Source organism: Syngnathoides biaculeatus, chromosome 12, assembly GCF_019802595.1.
Source record: "Syngnathoides biaculeatus isolate LvHL_M chromosome 12, ASM1980259v1, whole genome shotgun sequence".
In the NCBI taxonomy this organism is placed as follows: Eukaryota; Metazoa; Chordata; class Actinopteri; order Syngnathiformes; family Syngnathidae; genus Syngnathoides; species Syngnathoides biaculeatus.
The window spans coordinates 16,202,251-16,228,097 of record NC_084651.1 but is presented as its reverse complement, the minus strand read 5'-3'; the positions used below and the strand labels follow the sequence as shown (position 1 = coordinate 16,228,097).

Here is a 25,847-nt window from a genome sequence, read left to right as displayed (position 1 = left end):
TGATTAACAGGATTTAGGTCGGGGGCGAGTAGATTGACTGAATTATAGTTTAGGAGGATTTTTTTTTTTTTAACAAACCCATGAAACTCACCCAAAGAGGCTTTGACTAAAATGACAGTACCCTTAACATTGCCAGTGTAATCAACTGATTTTTGTACATTTCAATGAGACCTCTGCAGCTCTCACCAGGTATTTTGGTCAACTTCATGAGTTGCTCCAGTTGTCTCAAGTTAAAAGGGTGCTTTCTCCAGCATGTTTCAGCTCTTTCCACTGTTGATTAATAGGATTTTTATCTGGGATTGTAGAAGACTACTTAAAAAATGATCCAATGTTTTGCTCTCAGCCATTCTTGGATGTTTTGAAGTGTGTTTTGAGTCATTATCGTTTTGGAAAACCAATGACCTGCAACTGAGAGCAAGCTTTCTGACACTAGGGAGCACCTCTCTCGCTCTCTCTCTCTAAATAATGCCCTGATAGTCTTGAGATCTAATTGTATGCTGCATAGATTCAACAGATCTATGCCAAATGGAACAAATCAGCCCCGGAACATAACTGAGCCTCCTTTATGTTTCATAGTAGGCATAGTACTTCCTGTTTGCATCTGAACTAAGGAGTTTATGTGGCTAGACCAAAAGCTCCAGTTTTGTCTCATCTGTCAAAAGGACATTTTTCCAGAATCTTTGTGACAAGTCAATAAGGGGAACTCCAGTCTTGCTTTTTATATGATTTGTTTTCATCAGTGGGGTCCTCCTAGTTCGTCTCCAGTGAAGTCCCCAATGGCTCAAACAACAGATCGTGCAGTAAAGACAATGCACCTTGACCTGAGAGTTTACCTTTAATTTCTTCAGTGTTGTTCTGGATAATTTGTATGTCTGTCAGTCTCTTCAATTTGGCATCCATTTTCCTCTTGCGACCATATGTGGGAAAGCTGATAAAGTCCCACTTCTGAGAGGGGTACCAACAATTTTGTCTACATTTGAATAAAGGTTCAGCAGTTGACAGAGTCAAAGTCATGTGAGACCTCAGGTCAAGCACAAAATCAAAGAAATTCCCTCTGAACCTCAGAGATGGGATTGATGAACAAATCTGGGGTAGGGCACAAAAATACTTTGACACTTTGTCGCTCCAACGGAGATTGGAGTGGCCTCCACTGTACGTTTAAAACCACCAGGACGAAGAGTAGCAATCTAAAAGGGGAGAAGGGCTTTCGTGAAGGTGGCAATCAAGAACCCAATGCTCATTGCAGAGCTGTGGTGTTCCTCGTGAAAAACGGAGAACCTTGCAGAAAGAAGCATCTCTTCACCTATCCACCATTTAGGCCTGTATGGTGGAGAGGGTAGACAGAAGCAACTACTTAAAAAGTACACTGCAGTCAATTTCTTAATTTTGTTCAAAGCTACCTGAAGAATACGCAGATCATATGACTAGATTCTCTGGTCAAGTGAGGCGAAGAAAACTTTTTGCCATGAGAGGAGGAAACCAGGCACCACATACCACCTGGGTAATGCATCATTACAGTGAAATGTGGTGACATATGCAACATGCAGAAATGCTTTTCTGCAGGAGGTGACCAATTTATCAGGTCTGAGGGAAATATAAATTGAGAAAATAGACATCCTGTATGGAAAAACTGCTCTCCAGTACTCTTGACCACAGATTGGGGCGACAGTTAATCTTTCAGCCGGACAACTACTCTTAGGCCTCAGCAGGGACGTGGATTGGTGTTTGGACAACTTGTGTGACTGTATTTGAGTGGTCCAGCCAGAGACCAGATATTAAGCAGATTGATCTCTGGTTGTCGTGCCGCTGTGCACCAATGCTCCTCATTCAACCCGAAAGAACTTGATAAGTACATGGTGAAAAAAAAAATGTGTGAAGACTATCCAGTTAGTAGTGTGTACTCAAACTTAATTTGGTATACCCATAGAACAATTTTGTGTCAAAACACCAAACTATTAATGAATTTTCAATCATGGCTTCAGGGATCTAAAGTGTGACCATTGTGGCTGCAGTTGCATCCTATTAACAGTGCAAACAAAAGATCACAAATATGCTCAGCCAAGAGGAAGAGGAAAAAAAAAAAAATCTCCATGACTTTGAAAGAAGACATTAAAACCAGAGATAGTAAAGGATGGCTTTATATATGCGTGTGTGTGTGTAGTATTTAGCCAAGGTTTTGTTTACTCCTGTAGATTTCAATTACAATGCTCTATACTCTTTGAGAATTATTAATGCATTATAATTATATAATGAACCATTAGTAAGTATATATTACTGCAGAAGTGAGGGTGGGGTGAGATTAAACCTTGCAGGGAATCTAATTTGTGGGTTTATGTAAACAGACAAGTGTTGTTGTCATAAGAGTTGTTACATTACCCATCACTACTTGTTACTAAAAAGTATTAGCTGCAATTTAGTAAGACAATGTGTTAAGTAGAATTACAGTACTCTAAAAGTAATAACCAACAATTAAAAATTTTTTTCTTCATTACTGTATTCTCACAACCATGAGGCGCACTTAAAAGTCTTAAATGTTCTCCAAAATGGGCGGTGTGCCTTACGTGACGCGCCTTTTGTGTGCATGGAGTTCCAAAATCAGTAAATGTGTGAATTTGATAAACGCTGCGCCTGACTGGGAGCATTCCTGTATGATACACTGCTTAAATAGAGGAAAGGTGGACGTGACTGAGCACAGCATGCAGAGGTTAAAGGAGGAAGGGTAGGTGTAGAAGAGGACGTTAAAGGCACACACCCCCCAGGTATTTGCTTTGTGCAAAACAATGTTGGTTTGGCTCAGGAGCGTCTAAAATGACACCAACAAAGCGGTCCGCTTTTGAAGCACAGTCTAAACTGTAAGCTATCAGTAAAGCGGAGAAACATGGGAATCGAGCAGCCACAAGGGAATTCAAGATCAACAAATCCATGTTTCGCAAGAGGAGGAAGCAGGAATACGAGGTCCAAGGAAACAAAGGAACTTCAACTGCTGGACATCGTTGTAATCAGGAAATTCAAAGTGAAGTTGTGAGTGGCGTGGAAGTAATAACGACGGGCGGCAAACACAGCTTTATTAAAACTGGAATATAGCGCTGGACCAGTTATGCCACAATTTGTGAATGGATTGTGGATGCTTGGGCTAACGTGTCTGCCTTCACTGTTGTTCAAGCTTTTGCAAAAGCCGGCATGATTTCTGAGGAGCCGCGCTGCAACACTCTCACAATGACGAGAGGGAACCTGGCATGTTTGAAGGACAACTTGCCCAGCTGTTCATTTCGGATAACGAAGATGAGGACTCTGATGGATTTGTAAATGAGGATTAATTTAAAAAAAAAAAAAGTGAGTACGAACATTGTTAAATGCTTCACAGTACAACCAAACTCACTGTTTATTTTAAATACTTCAATAAAGTACAACCAAACTCTGTTTTGCTCCCGCTGCCTTTTTAAATAAGAGGTACCGGTACGTTTTAAGGTAGCTTATTATAGCGCGAATTGGAGGCTGGAGGTGTTCCCAGGATGTATTGCAGCGCCAAACATGCGTAAATAGCATTTGGAGTGCATGTTTTGTGTCAATTATAAATTGTAAATGCTCAACATTCTGGTTGTTTTGTCGACTGGTTGTGCTGTTCTATTTGCTGTGGTGTAATTATTTTAGTTTAGTGTGACACCGTGGGTGAGGAGGGCATGCTGAATGGTGACTTGCTTCCACCAGTCATTGTGGTTGGGGGGTAGGTGGGTAAACTAGTTTTTCTACTTACAAATATAAAGGTGCAATTGTTCCTGACTGCCTCATGAGCACCCCAATGCCAATAATACAGTGCGCAATGTGTATGTTAAATACAGAAATTGCACCCGCAACTGAGACTGCACCTTTGGTAATTGTAGATTTTAGTCTGTGGTTTATGATACTAATAACAAAACTTTGACATCCTCATTCATACAAATCGTTTTTTTTTACATTTGATCGTAAAAATGTCAATGTCTATGGCATACTTTAACATCTTTTTTGTCATTCCTAAATAGATTAAAAGTAGTACATTCCTCTCTTCATAATAAGGCAATGAAAACCACTTTCACCACCTCCCAAAAAGACAAGTGAAAACTGAGCATGTTTTGTGTTTGAATTGACATACCTTTTGTGTGGACTCCAAGACGATATGAACCAAACGTAAATATCTTGCCCCCAACGCAGCTGATAGCTGAGGGCGGAAGGTTCTGTTGAGAAGATAACAGGATTTAATTTCCCTCAAACTCTACGTTGCAACTAAAGTAGAACTCAGCAAGAAATTACACTCAATGACTGACCCTCACACCCCTGAAGATGATCCCGAACCAGATACATTAAACACATGCACCACCTAGCATTATCATCAAGAAAGTGTTGTGAAGTGCCATGTATATTATTCGACTAAACTGGATGCAATTGTCAAGACAAAAATCTGATTCCCCTGGCTATGGCTATATGTTGCTCTGTAACTGGAGAATACAAAAAGAAGCTACAGAAAACAGACTTCTGGTCACTTTATAATTCCACCACAAATGATTGCTATTTTCTTTCAATTTAGTTTGCCATTTTTGCTGTGTGTCATGTGATAGTATTTACAACATCTGTGCTGTTGCATTGAGTCACAGAACCCCAGAACACTACACATTTGTGATTAGACATTGAGGTATTACAGCAAACTAATTACATATGGTCGGCAACTACTAAACACTAGGTGCAGAACCGTGCCCATTTCTCACATATATAGGTTGCACTGTTACTACGCTCACAGCACATTGAAAACTGACGAGAGCGTTAGCCTCACAGTTCTGAGGACCAGGGTTCAAATTCCAGCTCCACCTGTGTAGAGTTTTCATGTTCTCCCCGTGCCTGCACGGGTTTTCTCCGAGCACTCTGGTTTGCTCCCACATCCCAAAAACATGCATTTATTGGAGACTTTAAATTACCCTTTGGTGTGATTGCGAGTACGACTGTTGTCAGTCTCTATGTGCCCTGCAGTTGGTTGGCAATCAGTTCAGGGCTTAACGAGCCACCTGCCCGAGAATAGCTGGGATTGGCTCCACCACTCCCGTGCCCCTTGTGAGGATTAGCAGCTCAAAAAAATGGATGAATGGCTGTTACTAGGAATTACACAATCAGGATTTTTGGGGCTGATCATTAATCACAAATTTAAATAAAACAACCAATTACCGATTCGATAAGCCGGAGAAATTAGTCGATTAAAATGAACTATTTTATTGTATACATTTGTGTACTTGCTCATAGAATATACATTTACAAGGTATCTTTGCTCATCTATTTATGCTCAAAAGCCACAGTGACAGAACAAATTAATGATCTTCATTTTGACGGCAGTAAGTACATTTAGCTGTCTGTGATATTGTTTGTGTTCCGTGATATTTTTCAATTTTAAAGTATGTACCTTGGCTCCATAAAGGATGGAAATCACTGCTCCAGTCAAATCGTGTATTGAACAGAACGGCAGCATGTTTTCACACAATCACTAGCACAAACCTATTGGGCTATGGAAAGCTTTCTTGCCTGCTTGAAAGCTGTACCGTATTAAAAGAACATGAACAGACCTCAAGCAAGCCTTACACGAATGTCCTCCCCTGTCCTGAGCACCAGTGACCACCAACATGTACCCCATGTTCCCCACCCCACCATGATGTTCTTAGAAAACTGTCGGCACTATCCACTTGTGTTGTCATCCCCATGGTAACGACTATCTGGTCGGATTTGAGGTGACAAAACCTTGAAAAATGTGATGCGGTGGTATCGGAATACCATAAATTATCGCAGCAGTCTGACAGTGCAATCGTGAAAGAGCATGTTTGTCTTGTGTGATCCGTGCATTTTGTGTTGTCGGTCAGCCATCTAGTCTCTCCCATGCCACCCACATTTTTTTTGATAACTTTAGTGGCCGTCAGATATCTACAGTACTATGTCATAAGGCATGTAAAAACTAAATACTACTATAAAACGCACGGTAGAGCAGCTGTAGAGCATTGGCCTCACAGTTCTGAGAACCGGGGTTCAATCGCGGTCCCGCCTGTGTGCAGTTTGCATGTTCTCCCGGTCCCTGCAAGGGTTTTCTCCGGACACTCCTGTTTGTCCCGCATCCCAAAAACATGCAACATTAATTGGACATGCTAAATTGCCCCTAGGTGTGATTGTGACTGGGACTGTTGTCTGTCTCCATGTGCCCCGCGATTGCCCGAGAATAGCTGCGATTGACTTCAGCACTCGCGCGACCCTCTTAAGGATAAGTGGTTCAGAAAATGAATGGGTAGATATATAAAAATGAACTAGACTTTGAATTCAGATATACTCCTGAACAACGGTGAAGTAAATGCCCTTTGCAGAGCCTATTGATCAGCGAATGATATTAAATCCAATCAGCATAAAATACCAATTAGTCGATTCCGATCAGGCCGATAATATCAGAGTGAAGTCTGTTACACCTGGTTTATAATTCTGTGTACGGTGGGCTTTAGTCATCCAACCTACCTTTAATTCACTGATCTCTGCGATCCATTCTTTGACAAAGTTATTCAATTTTCCCAGAACAGCAAGTCTGAAAAAAGTAAGGATGCTTCTTTAGATCAAAATTTTCCGTTTATTTAAGAGAGTAAGAACACAGAAAAAAAACACACACAAAATGAACTCATTCAAGAGAGATACAGATTGCACACTTACCTGTGATTTAATTCCTCTTCATCTTCAAACACTCCAAAAGGCTTCATAGCATCGCAGAGTTTCTTCGTGTACTGATGGTCTATGTCTCTTGGAGGTGCGAGGCTAATGGCAGATGTGATGCCATAGTGTTTCTGAGGCTGCTGCCCTCCAGGCATGTTGCTGCAAAGGAAGAGTAAAAAGAAAGAACAGAACCAAAGAATAAAATTAGAATGTCTGTCATTCAGGTTTCACGCCACCCGTCTGCCACACTGCCAATGGCTATTTAAAACAGGATGCGGCAAAGCGAATATTGGCCACATTTGTCACACTTGCGAATTAAAACTCAAAAGAAGAGGTATCGACAGGGAGTGGCAAGACTGGAGCTTTGGTGTGGTCAACATAACCTGGCATTGAACAATCTAAAGACTGTAGAGATGATTGTGGACCTCAGGTGGAATCGTTCACCACAGCTGCCCCTGACACTGTCTAACTGCGTCAACTGTCGAGACCTTCAAGCTCTTGGGAATTACAGTCCCCGAGGACCTGAAGAGGGAGACGAACATCAACTCCATCTTCAAAAACACCCAGCAAAGGATGTACTTCTTGCAGCTTCTGAGGAAGCACGGCCTGTCACAAGAGCTGGTGAGACAGTTCTACACAGCGGTCATCAGTACTGTGTTCCTCCATCACAGTCTGGCTTGGGGCCGCCACAAAAAAGGACAAACTCAGACTGCAAAGGAAATTCAAACCCGCCGAATGGATTATCGGCACAACGCTACCCACTATTGAGGACTTGCAAGCAACGCGAACCAGGTCCAGAGCAGGCAGGATCCTTTCAGATCCTCCACATCCTGGCCACCAGCTCTTCCAGCTCCTTCCGTTGGGAAAGCGCTACCGATCAATGAAAGTAAAAACCAGCAGACATTCAACAGTTTTTTCCCGCTGGCAATTGAGTCATTTAATTCTTGATCCGAGCATCTACTATTTTCTACCTTGTGCCATGTTAGAACATTCACTGACATCCTACTGGTCCAATGAGTATTAGTAATATTTTTTGTAGACTATTGCACGATTTGTCACTTTAAATGGCTCCCTTTGCACAATTGTCAATGCACTGGTCTATAACAGGTACCGCGAACAGCGTTACTGATTTAGTTTTTCCTATCTTTCCTAAAATACTTCATCCACCATCCAGCCACTACTGGGTAAACTGTCACGGCTCGTGGACTTTCCCAGCTGCAGGGAACAGCACATCGTGGAAGAAAAGACCTGATGCCACTTGATGGAGAAATAAAACATGCATACTTTTTAATGCAAAGTACAATTGCAGTGTTGATGGTCAATGTGTCCTGCAATTCACAGTAATTCTTACAGCTAGCTACTTTATTCATCAATGCACCAGCCACACTAATCCCACTTTGCCATTTTGAGTGACACGGGCTTGGAACAGGACGTATGTAGTTGGTTGTACTTTATATTTTTTTTTCCTTCTGTCCAGTGAGTAATACTGAAGATAAACTTCCTCCTGAAAAATCTCAGAGGAAATCACAATAAAATTTAATATGAACACACAAAAAAAAAAAAAAAATCCCCATGTTGTTCAGCCCTACTCCTGATTGATGGATTGATGGCTAAACTTTTATCCACAAACATTTTATGTTGTGGGAAACTACACACAAGTGAGGCTCTGATATTTTTATAATGTTTAGCCACATTGGCTAAAATATTTCCTAACCGAGTGCCAACCCCATCATTGGAAGAATCTACACTTTACATGACACTATGGTAAGAATTTAAAAGGCGAACAAAAAGGTACGGATCACTCCCATTAAACAACCAAAGGGCATATGATTTATAAAACTCACAGATTACTTTTAAAAACAATTTTGGGTTATTTTAGCGTCTCATACAATTATGCCGTGTTGCAGCATATTTTACAGTGGAGCACCTATCAATGCCAATTAAGTATCTACTATTCTTAACAATAAATGGGGGTATTACACATTAGGTGACAATTGAACACTTCCAACTTTACAACTGACCATTCGCTCTTAGGGAGAAATCGGTAGCCAAAAGCTCGTTAACAGGTTGTAAACCCTAGCATGCTAATCGAGCATGAGCGCAGACGTTAGCTTCCTGCTACGGTGGAAAAGCCCAGTTAACCACATTTTAGACAGACTAAGAGTTTTGACCGCTTTCCGGGGTATTTTACACATGAAGCCGTTACAGTGCGGGGCCTCATTTTCATAATAGTTACACTAAAGGCCTAGCCAACAATCGAGGGCTAAAGGCCTTGTTGTTATGACAGTTAGCTATGCTAAAACTAGCATTTAGCCTATTCTTTAGTACTGTCAAACGCGAATAAAATGCCCATTGCAGGGAGACAGACTTCGTACTATAACTTACCTTGACATTTCTTTCATGACAATCAAATAAAGTACGCTCTATTCTTGCTGCGAAGCTGTGGGGAAACTAAGAAGGTCAGCAAGTAGGAATAATAACAGCCCCGACCTGATTACAACAATGGTCACTTTCCAGAGAGCAGTTCAAAACCGTCCCATTGAACCGGAATCACTTCTTATAACTTTCCATTTCCGCTTCAAATTTTTAAAGATTACCCAATCTTACAAAATTAATCTTCCAAAAGTAACCAGAATTCCTCAAGGCTATTAGCTAAGCACGCGCTCAGGCGCTGTTCGGAGCCTTTTATTGGAAAGTAAAACTCTACAGGCGTTTGTGGGGATTACGTCGGCGTCCAACGCAGCGCGCTGTAACGTCTGGAGGCAACTTGATCACGTGACCCTGTGGCCTGCCACTCAATGTTTACCGGTCTTCCTCATCCACACAAACTGATACAAATACAATGTAATGTAATCCTTTTAACAGTGTTGTGTTGCGACACATTGAAGCGTCAGTGTTTGATTTGGATGGAAAAACATACAGTTTTGCACTGCATCCCTTACTCTGTTAAAGGTATTGGGGTGTTGGGGCCAGCGTTGGGGAGTTCTAACAAGATTATGTAATCTAATTACAAAATACAAGAAATTGTAAACCATTATGACTATACAGTGTATATATATATCCATCCATCCATTTTCTTTGCCGCTTATCCTCACGAGGGTCGCGGGGAGTGCTGGAGCCTATCCCAGCTGTCAACGGGCAGGAGGTGGGCTACACCCTGAACTGGTTGCCAGCCAATCGCAGGGCACATGGAGACAAACAGCCACACTCACAATCACACCTAGGGGCAATTTAGAGCGTCCAATTAATGTTGCATGTTTTTGGGATGTGAGAGGAAACCGGATTGCCCGCAGAAAACCCATACAGGCACGGGGAGAACATGCAAACTCCACACAGGCGGGGCCGGGATCAAACCCGGGTCCTGATAACTGTGAGGCCAGCGCTTTACCAACTGGTCCACTGAATCACCGTGCCGCCATCTCTCTCTCTTGCTCTCTCTCTCTCTCCTCTCTCTCTCTCTCTCTCTCTCTCTCCTCTCTCTCTCTCTCTCTCTCTCTCTCTCTATCTATCTATCTATCTATCTATCTATCTATCTATCTATCTATATAAGCTCCAGCATGCCTGGGATCTTTGTGTGAATCGGGGTTCTGAAAATGGATGGATGGTATGATGAGAGCAGTGGCACAGTGGCGCAACTGGTTAGACTGTTGGCCTCACAGTTCTGAGAACCAGGATTGTTCTTCAGGAACATATCCCTACCAGCCCACCAAGAAATGAAATCCTCAACCCTGAGGGAGGGGTCAGGAAGTTGAAGGATGGGAGCACTGGTGAACAGTTCTTTGAAGTGTTTGAATGCTGGCAATGTAGTAGGGTCCAGTAGAAAGGTGAGCTGGTGCATTTTAGACCAGTGAGAGGTACGTCAACTTTGCTGTGGTCACGGATGAATCATGGATAGAAATTGGGGAAACCAAGGAAACGTTGATGCTCCTTGTGGGTGGCGGGAATGGGCCAGATGACGACTGCTTGGATCTTTGCTAGCTCTTCCTGTGTGATGACTTATCCCAAGTGAATGGAGGACAGATTCAATTTGCATTTTTCATGTTTCACGAAAGCGAGTTTTTAAGAAGATTTTGGAGGACTTGACAGACACGCTGGTGATGTTCTTCGGGGGAGGGTGAGAAGATGAGTATGTTGTCAAGATAAATGAAAACATACCAGTTCAGGATATCATGAAGGACGTCATTGATGAAGATTTGGAAAATGGCAGGGGTCAATCTTAACGGCATGATCAGATACTTGAAGTGTCTAAGTGAGGTATAGAAAGCTGTTTTCCATTCATCTTCCTCTCTAATGGGAATGAGGTGATATGGAATACATAGATTCCATTTTTTTTTAATCTTGGTGTTGCAGAGGCATTCAAAAGAGGGGTCAGTGGGAAAGCATTAACGCTTCGTTTTTTTTACCTTGATTTTACCAAGGCCTCGGCAATCAATGCCGGGGCGGAGAGATCTTTCTTTTCAATGATGAAGAAACCAGCCCCACCGGGGAGGAGTGGGCCGGATGAGTTCAGAACCAAGGACGGACACGGACATAATTTTAGATCACCTTTTTTCGCGACAGGAGAGATTAAAGAGACGGCTGCAGGGAAGAGGGGTTCCAGCAAGAGGTCAATGGCACAATCATAGGGGCAGTGACGAAGAAGAAAGATGGTGAGGTCTTTGTCCAATACGGGGATAGAGTGTGAAAATCTTCTGCAACACAGGAGAGAGTTGGTAGGTGTTACGAATGGCTGAGGAGTGCTAGAGGACGGGATTTACATAAAACTTAGACCATGTTTGATGATCAATTCATGAAGAAATTGAAACAAATCCAAAGGGTTCATACACTTTTTCGCTCCCAATATAGCGACTGGATGAGAAGCTCAGCTACAGTATCTGGGAAGGTCTCAGGGTCTAGCTGCTGCTCATCTGCATTGAGAGGAGCTGATGAGGAGACTCAATCTGTTAATGATGCCTACTGGATACGTCACACGACCCACCAGGAGGAGGCCCCGGGAAGACCCAAGACACGCTGGAGCAGCTATATCACTCGGCTGGTGTGGGAATTTCTCAGGATTTTACCAGAAGAGCTTGACAAAGTGGATAAGGAGAAGGAAGTCTGAACTTCCCTGTTTTGGTTACTGCCTCTCGACCTGGCCTTGTATAAACGGAAGAAAATGGATGGATGCCTTGATGGATGGATGGATGGATAGATGGAAAAGGTCCTGTGACAAAATGGAAAGCAGTCAAGAAGGAGCTAAAGAGAGATTCAACAGTGAGATGGAAAGTGGAAAACCAATATCAAATGATCCATGGAGGAAAGGGAATTAAATGATTAAACACATAGTCCATCCATCCCATTACCGTAATCCACACTAAATCCCAAAGAAGCAAAGCCTTCTAGTAATCAATGGAAGAAGATCTATGTTGCCATCAGACCACAGGCTGTCAGGTAAATAAATCCCACTCAAGAGTAGATTGACCTTTCTTTTTTGTTACTGTTTTCATGACAATTTCCGACACACATGCACATGCACACGCACGCTCACACACAGGTGGCTGTGCAGAGAACTTTGGAGGGGCAGGAGAGAACTTTGGAGGACCAGCCACTCAACGTTAAAAAGGGGCAAATCATACAAAAATTTAATACATCGACAACAAACAGAAACATACATCACAATATTGCACTGTATGTACTTTCCATACATCTGAAATGCTATGTGACTTGTCTTCCTGATTGGCCTGCTGCTTGTCTATTAGATACCAGAAGAGTTGATGTTTGCAAAGGCCCAACAATACATGGAGCTTATGGGGAGTATATAAACAGTGGTTATGATATGCATAACAAGAAATAGGTTTGGCGTGAAATGCTAACTTGTGCCATTGATATAAATTAAGAAAATGTTTTCAATTTCCAAATTAATCTTTTTTGGTTTTATCATAATGACTGTCACCTCTCTCTCTCTCTCTCTCTCTCTCTCTCTCTCTCTCTCTATATATATATATATATATATATATATATATATATATATATATATATATCCATCCATCCATCCATTTTTCTTTGCCACTTATCCTCACGAGGGTCACGGGGAGTGCTAGAGCATATCCCAGCTGTCAACAGGCAGGACGCGGGGTACACCCTGAACTGGTTGCTAGCCAATCACAGGGCACATAGAGACAGACAACAGCCGCACCCACAATCAGACCTAGGGGCAATTTAGAGCGTCCAATTAATGTTGCATGTTTTTGGAATGTGGGAGGAAACCAGAGTTTCCAGAAGAAAACCCACACAGGCACGGGGAGAATATACAAACTCCACGCTAGTGGGGCCAGGATTGAACCCTGGACCTCAGAACTGTGACACCACCGTTCTAACCAGTTGCTCCACCGTGCCGCCTGCCTAAATACATATTAGATAAGAGTAAGTTTCTTTCGGCTTGTCCTGTTCAGGGTTGCCACAGTGTAACATCTCAGATGAACGCTCATACATACATATTTGTTTGGTAGAGTTTTTACGCCAGATGCCCTTCCTGACGCAACCCCTCTAATAATATAATGTATTATATTATATCTAGGAGTCACTGACGTTGTCGTGGTACACACGCCTGCCTTTCGTGCGGACACCGTGGGATCGATTCCCCGTCAGTGATGGTGTCGATATCTGCTCTGCGAGTGACTGGCAACCAGTTCAGGGTGTAGTCTGCCTTCCACCGACCACCTTGCTGGGATAGGCTCCAGCTTTCCTGTAACCCTTGTGGGGATAAGTGGCTAGGTGAATGACATGACATATTATATATAATAGTTTTTGTTGAAAGGCCTCTCTCTCTCTCTCTCTCTCACACACACACACACACACACACACACACACACACACACACACACACACACACACACACACACACACAGACTCACACACACGCATACATGAATGCATAACATGCACACGCACACACGCAGGCACACACACACAAATACACACTCATTGACAAAAGGGCATCAAGCCAAAGCCCAAACGGCTCGCGTTCCAGCACCCCCCAGACTGTATAAAAGTGACCAGGTCATCCACTAATGCACAAGACACACACACACAGGTAAGCCACACTTGTGTCCTGCTTCTTACACGTATGTCCATTAGCTTTTTAAGACAATTCAATTGATTCATACAGTGTCCTCTGTCATAATGCTGTGAAAGATTGTTGCCTTTATGTTTCTATTATTGTCAAGCACTAACTTTGAATTGTATTCCATCTTGTGTCAGGTTAACTCAAAGGTCCCGTATTGTGCCAAACAAGCTTTTTCTAGTACCGTAATTTCTCATGTAAAATGGACACCCATGTGTAATATGCAAACCAAAATCGACCAAAAAATTCTGGAATGCCCTTCTACCTTAGTATAATACATTTGGAAGCCTAAACAGACCAAATATTGGACTTTTAACCATGTTTTTTTTAAATTTTACTGATTATACTATGCGCCCTGCAACTTTCTGGCAACCAGTAAATGGTGAACCCCGCCTCTCACCTTGTCAGCTACAATATCCTCCAGCCCATCTGTGACGGTAAAGAGAATAAATGGCAAAAAAAAAAAAAAAATAAATCCATGAACTATTGACGTGTTACCACAATGTGGTCTTCTTGGGTTGTAGGTCTGTGGAGTCATGACCCTTCAGATGGTGACCTTGTTTTTGGCGGCCTGTGGTGTTTGGTGGATGAACCCTGCAGGTATTTGTCATGTTGTGTGTACGTAGTACGTGTGTGTAGTACGAGCAGAGGGGTTCTAACCTATTTTTTCCTCTGGGTTTGACTTTTCCTCTACAAAGTGGCCTCAGGCCCATTCAAATATTAATTATACACACCATTGGTTTAATTGAGTGACTCTGGTTTGATTTTTATTCAATAACTAATGAAATCCAGTTACAGTTTATTAAACTAAAGAATTGTCAAAAAATAACATGATACATCCATCGATCCATTTTTTTGCCGGTTATCCTCATGAGGGTCGCTAGGAATGCTGGAGCCTATCAACGGCCAGGAGGTGGAGTACACCTTGAACTGGTTGCCAGCCAATCGCAGGGCACATAGAAACAAGCAACCATTCACACAATCAGGAGTTTCCAGTCAAAGTATGTATTTTGGATTTTGGAGGAAACTGGAGTGCCCCGAGAAAACCCACACACATATACATATACTTATATATGTATATATATATATATTATATATATATATATATAATATATATATATATATATATATATATATATATAGAGAGAGAGAGAGATAGAGAGAGAGAGAGAGAGGAGAGAGAGAGAGGAGAGAGAGAGAGAGAGAGAGAGAGAGCGAGAGAGAGATAGAGATAGATAGATAGATAGATAGATAGAGAGAGAGAGAGAGAGAGAGAGAGAGAGAGTTCAACTTTGCTTTTCTTCCCATATGTGAATATATGTAAAAATGTACCCCGCAAAACATGCTGGGAGTGGTAGTGGTAAGGCTTTGGCCATTGTTACAGCATTCGTACATACAAAATTTTTAAATGTCAACTCCTGATCTCTCTCAAACTGAGGAAGTGTAGGTGCAAAGGATGTCTATCAACTCTAACCCTACAGTAATAACCCCCATTCAAATCCGAAAAATTGTTTCATATTACATTTATCCAATGGGAATTAAATGAATGACTTCTCAAAAATGTAAACCTGAAATTTTAACATGCCAGGTTTTGCTGTATTAGCTTGCATTTGGAATGCCTTCTTTTATTTGTTTAAGCCTGTCGTTAAACTGCTGGCAAGTGGTAGGTAGTGAAAAAAAAATGAAGCATTTTTGAGGCCTTCCAATTGACACTTGCAGCTCATCCCATGTTTAAGACCACAGGTGTTGTCACGAGCAGGGATAAAGGCGTAGGACCCAAAAGCAAGACGCCTAGGCAAGGACATGGTTTAGAATGGAAGTTGAATCCAGATTGAGGTTAGTCCACTTGAAGGCAGTACAAAACTGTGACAGTACAAAGACACGAGTCAAAAGGCAAGGTCCAAAAAACATGAGTCAAGGTTGGATAATGTCAAGGCAAAAAACATGATGACACGGTGAAGCGCAAGCTCACTGCACCGTGTCAATGAGGCACATACACACTCAGCAAGAATCCTGTGTACTCACGTAACGAACTGGCAACTAATGACAAGACAGCCAAAGCTTAAATCCATGACATGATTAACATAAACAAGGCGCAGATGAGGAGACTGCTGCCAGGAGCAGACATGCGTGAGGCAGTACCATAACCACGCCCCTGAGAGGTGTATTGTGTAATATTGTTGTATTACTGTCTAATTGTTGGCAACATGTTCAGTGTCCAATATGCTGCCAAGATGTCACTTGACCCAGCAAAATGTGAGCCTGGAGAAAGAAGGATGTCTCTCCTGTCACCTTGTGGAGACGACCATCTGTTCCGGGTTCTGCGCCACTGAGGTAATGTTCCCTAAGTTTCCCCTGAAAGACAACTGCATAACATAACAATGTGTTATTGGTTCTGCTCTATGCAGTACCCGATCTTCTACGGTTTTCCCAGTGAAGAGCCTCAAGTGTGTATGTATGAACACGTGCGCCACCAACAGTTTGAGCTGTCTGACTGCCTTCCAGGCGTCGACCCTGTGGTCAAGTATCCTGTAGCGCTGAGCTGCAGTTGTGCTGCCTGCTCCATCCTCACGTCAAACTGTAACGAGGAACCCAAGGAACCCACGAAAGCAGACTTCTGTTCTCAGATGTCTGCCTAACACCATGTTGACCTTATGTCACCATAAGTGACGTGTGTCACATTCATGTCAACTTTGTGTGACATTTTAGAATCAATCGTAATAAAGGTAGTATAGTCTCAGCAAAACAACAAGCTCCTGTCTTTGAATGTCTATGTCCAATTATTAATTGATTTAATTAATTTTAAATGGAACATGTATATATTATCACTTTTGGCCTGAATATTAATAGTCTATAGTGATACCAATGATCTGATTATGACATATGCTGATGTAGTGTAAATTGTGTTAGTATTATTTTGTTTTTATAAAATGTATTCCACATCTCTGATCACTGTGGAGGACCATAAATACATGATAATACCCATAAACAATAAATCAGATGTGTCATTTATTTATCAAAATGCGCAACTTAACGTACTTCTGCATTTGGCAAAGCAGATCGAAGCACTCACTTCCTTTTTGCTCAAGTGAATGACAAGGAGAGAAAGCACTCATCGGAGCTTTAAATATGTCACATCTTTTTTTTAAACACAAGATATCAATACAGAGCTACCAAATTTGATAATTCTATGTCCAATAGTTTGGCTTTGTTTGTGTTTACATCACATCATACATTTGTATCAATAAATTATCCTGAAATACGAGCCATGAAGAATTTTGCAAGTTTGGGGTCAAACTGTCAGGTCACCAATCCATTGTCAATCCAAATCCAATCCAAAACCTGTTTTACCGGGTTTTGTCACGTGACATTCCCCATACACCTGATCCATTGTCATGTCCAGTATCAAATATTTTACTTCTTTCGGTGTTGCCTTGGTTCATGGGCTCATTTTATCTCCCAACCTAACGAGCCCAACATCGATTGTTATCTTGCTCACCAAAGTTTCTGATTAGGATAGATTCCCGTTTGTCCGACCTAAAAGTTTATGACAATCACATTGTCCACAAAAAACGGCATATCCCGACTGGATTTATTGTTCAAAGCATTCATTGCTTCACACTATGTGTCCATAGTTTGACAGTATTTTAAACTAAACTCACCAGGATATTTTTCAACAAATATTGCACTCGCCTTAATTGGCTTAAAGCTTCACAGGAATAGGACCAAATCGATTTCTAAGTTCCAAAAAACATCTTCAATCTGTATTTTTTCAGAGCCGTTTTCTCATCCCATTGTCAAGGAACGTCAAAGCAACTTGACTCGAAGAGCAAAATAATACCGACAACAACAAAATAGTAAAAAAAAGATTCAATCCCCGCTGAAACATAAACAGCACATCAATCTTCAATTTAACCTTGGATTTTTGTGGCTTTACTGGCCATAGTCCGAAACATGAAACATGTAAATGAGCCAATCATTCTTCGTGACATCACGTCCCTCGATGCGTGCCCCCCCAACTTTACTCCGAAGTCCAGATGCACCACAGCGACCCCCCCCCCCGCCCCCGCCGCCTCCCCGGACGTTATTCTCGTCATCGTCAACATTTCGTGCGAAGATAACCGAAGCTAAAAAAAAAAAAAAAATGACTGCAAGTTACACTAGCTCACCAACGGTTACATAATATAATATATTTTGACAAATGGCAAATTGTACTTAATGTACACAAAATGAGACTCTCAAAATCCAAATAGCTCTTATAGAATTGAATGTGTCCACGAATATCTTGAAATTAACAATAATAATAATAACAATATAAATCATACAATGCCTTGGAGACATGAAAAAAGAACTGAATCATAAGGAGTACAGCGTGTGGTGTATCAAATTTTCAATAAAGATATTGACAAATAAACAAACCATAACAAAACCCTGTTAAACATGACGGGCACACGTGAAGGTTATTTTACAAATTAAACCTTATTCTTCTAAGAGTGTAATAAAGTCTACAGGGCTCAAAACTGATTTTCATAACAGGTAGGCATTAAATAATTTAATACGGAACGCAACTCGCGGGTTTTCTTTTTTTTCAGGTAAACGTGTCAAAAGCATTGATTGCGTCTTGTCAAACAGAGAAACGTCACAGCGAGGTGGGACTTCCGTTTAAACACAAAATGACGATGATCACGTAAAAAGCTTAGCGGAATTCCTCGATGACTGTTCATCTTTTTCAGTGGGAACAATATCTCCCTATACTCCAAACATCACAGCATGTGTCGAGTTGGGAATAGTTTATAAACCAAACTGCTAGCAGCATTAGCCGAGCTCCAGTGGCGCAATCGGTTAGCGCGCGGTACTTATATGACAGTACTCTGTAGAGCAATGCCGAGGTTGTGAGTTCGAGCCTCACCTGGAGCAGTATTTTGAATACTACAATATTCTTTCTTGAGTATTTCGAGGAGTATCGTGATTTTTACTCCTGTTCAAATTTATGTCTTATTGTGATCGAGTCATCTGTGGCAATGATAGGGTCGAAGCAGCCATGGAAACGGAAGACAAAGAAGGAGACCTTCTGTTTTGTTGCCACTAGGAAGCAGCATTTGTCTATTTATACAAGTCTGACTCCAATTTCAAACGAAATTTCTGTCAACATGTGGATATGATGACAAGGTGTTTTAAGTTAAAATGTGCTGATTCTTTTAATTTTCCAGGTGGTAGACGTCACCTGCATATGAGTGCTTTTGTTCTATTTGAAACAGCTTTACAATAGGTTTTAAAGTTCTGCTACTGGTCTAGAAATCACTAAATGGCTAAGGACTTGAATCCACGACAGAAATGCTTACGGAATACAAAACCAGTAGGGTTCTAAGATCGACAGACTCAGTCCAAATCAAACACGGTCAAGCAGCGTTTTGTTATGATGCTGTACACAAATGGATAAGTTGCCAACAGGTGACGTCACCCCCAAGTATGCTAAAATGCAACCTTATCTTGCAAACTTAAAACTTGATTTTCTGCTTGACATTTTTCTCATTATTGTCTCTTATTTATTGTATTTCTGTTCTGCATTTATTACCAGCATGAACCTTGTTTGCAAAGTCATTGCTACTTAGCAGTTATTCCAGTAGGGAATGCTGTTGTCCACAATTTGCCTCACTCCTCTTTGCCAACGTGAAGCAACTGAACTGACTGCATTGATATGATTGGCCGTGTTTTAAGACAGTTGGCCCAGTTAGCGGACCCCAAATATCTCTCCGTGTGTCCTCTCATTTCTATGTCAATATACAATTAAATGCTGCATACGATATAGACTGTAAAAGACAAAAATTGTAACCACATATGTAGTTCTAAACATTTACACAATTCCCCTTCTTCTGTGTTTATTTAGATAACATCACAAACTTTGAAGTGGAGCAATTTCTTAATCTAATTAGTATTGTATTGTTACTTGCCCCCCATCCCAAATCATACGAGTAACTTACTGTTGTGACACCCCAAATGAGACAAACCTAAATATGCAGCAAGGAAAATGCACGGATGTATACCTGTCAACTCGTACGGTTTAGCCGTAGTTCATACGGAGTTTGTGGTGAATCTTACGTATGCGGCTGTATATCACAAATCATCCGGATTCGGAAATGGAATGAAATGAAAAGGAATTCTGGATGGATGCTGTAATTTCGAGCCGTAGGATCAGCATTTAGAGTTAGTGAAAAAAGTTATACATGAATACAAGTCTGAACACAGTAATGCAACTAAATAGACTTTTATAATTAGACATTAACTTCAGATATTATCATTAAGGAGATCTACAATAAAAATCATTGAAAAACTTTGTGTTTTTTCCCTCCGTTATTTTGACATAATTTGCTTCGATATAAGGATTTTTTTGCTCTCTATAAGGATTTTTTTGGTAGTTTATATAGGTTGCCGCTCCGAAAAGTTGACAGGTATGTGGATAGATTATCATATTCGTTTTTACAGATTTTGAAAGGACTGGATGGCCAATAGTTTTCATCCATCCATCAAATCCCAGTTGACTGTGGACAAGTGGCAGACTACACCTTGGCCTGGTCGCCAGACAATCACAGGGCACATAAAGACAACCAGTTAAAGGTACGTTTACACCCAAGGACAACTTTGAATGTTCTATTAACTAAACATGTCTGCTTTTGCAGAGTGGGAGGAAGGAAAAAAGAATAACACATGACTAATTACACTGACTGTATTTTCTCATTGTGCTCCAAACTGTCATATAAATGGCTATAAATAAATATTGTATATGTGACTTTACAAATATTTTGCCTGCATATTACTCGAGTGTTAGTCCACAATATTCCTAATTCGTGTTTTGGAAGGAATTGGCTCTCTAATAAAGCTTACATAAAACAACCCCAAAAAATAAATAAATCGAGATTTGGTCATAAGATCATGTAACCATCTGTGCAAAAGCTTTTGGTTATGAGTTTGAAAACTTTGTAATTGTAATAATGTGAATATCTATGTGCCCCTGAGTCATACTGCTCTCAGGAGGAGGAAATTGGGAATGGAATGTTGGGAGTTATTTATTCAGTATCGTATGGTCTGATCTTCCTTCAACGAGGTAGTTGATGACTGTACTTCTGTCTGTATTTTCTTATCATCAAATACGAAGAAAGCAATCATTGAAAGGTTAATGAATTGTTCAAATTAGTAAAACTTTTACAGTACATCGTGCCTAATGAACATTTTAGTACATTTCAAGACTTACTGTAGATCCAAACCTTCCTCCAACTTGCCGAAAACCACATAGCATGTGTCCCCGGTTTTATTAAACATCTGTCTGTGATTACCAATGAATCTGCTTACAGTGAGGCAATATGACAGCTCCCAAGTCCCAGCTGTTAAGGTATAATCATCATTATTATTGTTTTATCATTTTTTTTCTCCTTTCATTGCACACTCAAGCCAAGAGAACCTTCAGTATTTATCAAGTAGCCAGAAGGAAATGATGACATTCTGCTTGGCTGAACACTAACAGTGTACATCAGTTTGTGTGTGTACATGCACATGTTTGCCGCGTTGAGCTCGACATTAAGGTGATCACGGCAGAAAATGGCATTCAAACAACAGTTTTTGACATTAAAAGGGATACCTTAACATACTTCCTGCTTGTCCAGATGGCTGCTTTTATCATGCTCCCATTACATATTTTTTCTGCTTATTTAGGCTGGTCCATTTTTTAAAATTCATGTTAGATTTCTAATTATGGAACATTAAGATCATATTTGCACAAGGACAGTATTACACTGGATGTGACATTACTGTTTAATTATTTAACACCATACAAAGCAGTTAGAATGAGTTTATTGTCACAAAATGGGCATGCGTTTAGAAGAAATGGATATTGTTTTATGTTCACTTTCGTTCCGGTTGAGTTGGATGACCTAGACCAGAGAGCAGACCATTTTATAATGACCTCTCTCAACAGAGGAGATTATGTTTTCACCTGCAATTTGTGTACAGATGTACCGCATATTGTTAGTTTTATAAATATCTATGTTACCAGCAGAGTTAAAAAAAACAAAAACCTGAAGGTTGTTGCAATGACCATTGAAGCTCTTTAATAGTGCAATGGACCAGCTGCATCCATATGGACCCAAAAATAATTGCGGTGAATCAGTGGGAAAGGCCACCTACAGGAAGCAGGTGTTTGCAAAATACATCGTTTTTGTCACGTTGTCTGTATTTGTTTGTCCACTATGTTGCCAGTTGATCTGATTTGATTTGTTGAAAGACCCAATAAGCACTGGAACAAGCCAATGTGTCGACCTCCAACGTGGAAACCTATTTATAGTGGAACGCAAGTACTGTACAGTGTCCAAAGCTCAGGTCAAGAAATTTGGAAACTAACACACATAATTCCCAGCCAAAAAATATGCCTGGAAGACCCCACTTCCAGTGAAGCTGGGATGTTGTGTTAAATATAAATAAAAACGGAATACACTGATTTGCAAATCGTGTTCAACCTATATTTAATTGAATACATAACAAATAAAACATATTTCATGTTCAAACTAGTAAACTTGTCTTTAGGAAAGAACCATTAATTTAGAATTTGATGGCTGCAACACGTTCCAAAAAATCCAAGACAGGCTCATGTTTACCACTGTGTTACATGACCTTTTCTTTTAACAACATTCAATAAACATTTAGGAACTGAGGAGACTACTTGTTGAAGCGTTGTAAGTGGAATTCTTTCCCACTGTTGCTTGATGTACAGCTTCAGCTGTTCAACAGTCCAGAGTCTCCGTTGTCGTGTTTCACGCTTCATAATGGGTTAGGGTTAGGGTTACACTAACCCTTGAACTTTGCCTCCATAACAGTCCGAATGGTTCTTTTCCTCTTTGACCCGAAGGACACGACGTCCACAATTTCCCAAAACAATTTGAAATGTGGACTCGTCAAACCACAGAACACTTTTCCGCTTTGCATCAGTCCACCTTAGATGAGTTCAGGCCCAGAGAAGCCGGCGGCATCTCTGCGTGTTGTTGATAAATGGTTTTGCTTTGCATAGGAGAGTTTTAAGTTGCATTTACAGATGTAGTGCCAAACTGTATTTACTGACACTGGTTTTCTGAAGTATTCCTGAGCCCATGTGGTGATATCTTTTACACATTGATGTCTGTTTTTGATGCAGTGCCGCCTGAGGGATTGAAGGTCACGGGCATTCAATGTTACTTGTCGGCCTTGCTCCTCACATGTTGTGATTTCTCCAGATTCTCTGATATTTTTGATGATCTCATGGAACGTTGATGACGAAATCCCGAAATTCCTTGCTATTGTGCGATGAGGAACATTGTCCAGAAAGTATTTTCTCACGCACCTGTTCACAATGTGGTGGACCTCAGCCTATCTTTGCTTGAAAATGACTGAGCAATGCAGGGAAGCTCCTTTTGTGCACATTCATGGCACCCACCTGTTTACAATTAGCCTGTTCGCCTGTTGGATGTTCCAAAAGGATGTTTGATGAACATTTTTCAACTTTCTCAGTCTTTTTTGCTACCTACCCCAGTCTTTTTGCAATGTGTTGCAGCCATAAATTTCTTAGTTCATGATTGTTTACTAAAAACAACAATGTTTGTCAGTTTGAACATTAAATATCTTGTCTTTGTAGTGCATTTAATTCAATATAGATTGCATCTGATTTGGAAATCATTGTATTCTTTTTTTTTAATGTTAAACACAACATCCCAAGTTAATTGGGATTGGGGTTGTTTATGTAGTCCACACAGGACATCAGTCTATCTCACAAAACTTAAGCAAGGATTAACTCTTGTATAGTTTTAGCTTTTTCTTTGACTTTTTTAACCGTTGTTCATATGGCGAGGAAATAGCCGTACACACGGGAAGTTACATGAAGTTGGCAGACTCGAACTGACTTTTTTTTGTGATAACCAAACAAAATGTGATCTAGAATCAATTGGGAAACTTGCACATGGAGATGACCACTTACTGCACACACGTGTTTGGCTGAACACTCAAAATCAAAAATAGACATTCTGCTTTGCAATAAATTATGCAGGCAATTGAGTGATTATCTTCAGATGCTTTGAATCAATGTCAAGAAGTTATGTGTCTGTTGGCTGTCTTCTGACTTGCACTACGTTAACATAATTAAACATCTCTCCAAGTCCATTCTCTCTCTGACGCACTCATACACAGTGTCTCATTCAATATCTTGGAGTGGATTTCGGGCACTGCAACTCTTCAGCTTTGTGGTCTCTCTGTTCAAATATCGCACGTTATATGAATAAGTTAGAGTGACCATGTAACAGACATGTATGTGCTGCTTCCAATCATTCCATTTTGAATACAGCAGCACAATTGCAAACTTTCTTTTTTTTTTGTACAGAAAAAAATTGTCTCACAACATTCACAAAATCTTGGGCCTTATTTACAGCTAGGGTGCATTGAAAGTTGGAAACTAAATGTTTTCAGAAATTAGTAATAATTAAAGTTTTCAACTGCACTGCAGGTTTTTGCTAACTTTGTATTGTAATCAGTTTTTTTTTTTAAAGCAAAGACTAAACCTATGAACTTGAAATGTGACCAACCGGGCAAGTAATGACAAGTCTTCTTGCATCATCATGCCGTTGTCGACTCTCACGTCAAGGATGTGGGCGCTGAAGATAATTGGTGAGGTTGTGGAAAGCCTGGTCTGATAAGGAGAGGCATCCAACCAATCCAATAAGGCGTGGATTTTACATCTTGAAAACAGTAAAATGGGCCAGAATCTGTTCAACTTGAGTGTTTTTGGTGTGTAAAGTGCACGTTTAAATCTTGTGATTATTACTGAGATAAAAATGGCGATGTTGGGGTCATTGTGGGCTCAATGATAGCAAAAAAGCAATGCTTCCCTTATTTTCGCAAAAACTTTAGGATATGCAGTTGCACACTGTATATACACTCTACGCACCAATGTAGCCTCATATCACTCCGCACCCCCTTGAATCTCTGCCCAAAGAAACATGCCCAACTCACGAAAGAAAAAAAAAATATTCAGAAAGGGACCAGAACATCACATTCACCTGACTGCCTCAGAAGGACACCTTGGTTGGCCACGAGTGCACAACAATACAATGCACAGTACACTAAGTGTGATACTTTGCTAGCATGACTTATAGAATATTGTCAAACACGAAATGTTACAAGTTTGATTTTGTATTTTTGGAATGTTATCTAATCACTTAAAAATATGAGAATTGATCAATTTACAGTGAAGAAAATAAGTATTTGAACATCCTGCTTTATTGCAAGTTCTCCCACTTAGAAATCATGAAGACGTCTGAAATTTTCATCGTAGGTGCATGTCCACTGAGAGAGAGATAATCTAAAAATAAACATCCAGAAATCACAATGTATGATTTTTTTAACGATTTATTTGTGTGATACAGCTGCAAATAAGTATTTGAACACCTGTCAATCAGCTAGAATTCTGACCCTCAAAGACCTGTGCGTCCACCTTTAAAAGTCCACCTCCACTCCATGTATTTATCCTGAATCAGATGCACCTGTGTGTGGTTGTTAGCTGCATAAAGACACCTGTCCACCCCATACAATCAGTAAGACTCAAACGTATCACATGGCCAAGCCCAAAGAGCTGTCCAAAAACACCAGAGACAAAATTCTACAACTTCACACAGCTGGAAAGGGCTACAGAGAAATTGCCAAGAAGCTTGGTGAAAAAAAGGTCCAATGTTGAGCAATTATTAGAAAATGGAAGAAGCTAAACATGATCAATCGGAGTGGAACCCCATGCAAGATATCAGCTTGTGGGGTCTCAATGATCCTTAGAAAGGTGAGGAATTAGCCCAGGACAACACGACAGGGCTTGGTCAATGACCTGAAAAAAGCTGGGACCACCGTTTCCAAGGTGACTGTTGGTAATACACTAAGACCTCATGGTTTGAAATCACGCATGGCACGGAAGGTTCTCCTGCTAAAACCAGCACATGTCAAGGCCCGTTTTAAGTTTGCCAATGACCATTTGGATGAAAACGAAGAC

At 40.7% G+C, this 25,847-nt stretch overlaps 2 protein-coding genes and 1 non-coding gene across 3 annotated transcripts in view; 2 read left to right on the top strand and 1 right to left on the bottom strand.

Moving 5' to 3' along the window:
* papolg (poly(A) polymerase gamma) overlaps positions 1-9,459 on the bottom strand; it is a 33,115-nt gene extending 23,656 nt beyond the window's left edge. Inside the window, exons 1-4 of the mRNA XM_061836967.1 lie at positions 9,085-9,459; positions 6,700-6,858; positions 6,511-6,577; positions 4,130-4,211 (exon numbers count right to left, since the gene is read on the bottom strand). Coding sequence (XP_061692951.1) covers positions 4,130-4,211; positions 6,511-6,577; positions 6,700-6,858; positions 9,085-9,101 — 325 coding nt within the window. The 5' untranslated portion in view covers positions 9,102-9,459. The remainder of the gene's footprint in view (positions 1-4,129; positions 4,212-6,510; positions 6,578-6,699; positions 6,859-9,084) is intronic.
* Positions 9,460-13,667: 4,208 nt separating this feature from the next.
* Positions 13,668-16,440, top strand: LOC133510084 (gonadotropin subunit beta-2-like). Its single transcript, XM_061837764.1, has 5 exons — positions 13,668-13,771; positions 14,178-14,238; positions 14,326-14,401; positions 16,017-16,135; positions 16,210-16,440. Exons 3-5 carry the CDS (start codon positions 14,338-14,340, stop codon positions 16,438-16,440), a joined length of 414 nt encoding a protein of 137 aa, XP_061693748.1. The 5' UTR covers positions 13,668-13,771; positions 14,178-14,238; positions 14,326-14,337.
* Positions 16,441-18,624: 2,184 nt separating this feature from the next.
* Positions 18,625-18,718, top strand: trnai-uau (transfer RNA isoleucine (anticodon UAU)). Its single transcript has 2 exons — positions 18,625-18,662; positions 18,683-18,718. It is a non-coding gene; the product is annotated as a tRNA-Ile (tRNA).
* Positions 18,719-25,847: the final 7,129 nt, after the last annotated feature.

What these genes read in the sequence shown, in the direction of transcription:
- LOC133510084 (XM_061837764.1), top strand. Translation starts at nt 14,338, where the DNA reads ATGACCCTTCAGATGGTGACCTTGTTTTTGGCGGCCTGTGGTGTTTGG. An exon ending in TTGGTGGATGAACCCTGCAG is followed by an intron (nt 14,402 to 16,016) that starts GTATTTGTCATG and finishes CAACATGTTCAG; the next exon opens with TGTCCAATATGCTGCCAAGA. An exon ending in CCGGGTTCTGCGCCACTGAG is followed by an intron (nt 16,136 to 16,209) that starts GTAATGTTCCCT and finishes TGCTCTATGCAG; the next exon opens with TACCCGATCTTCTACGGTTT.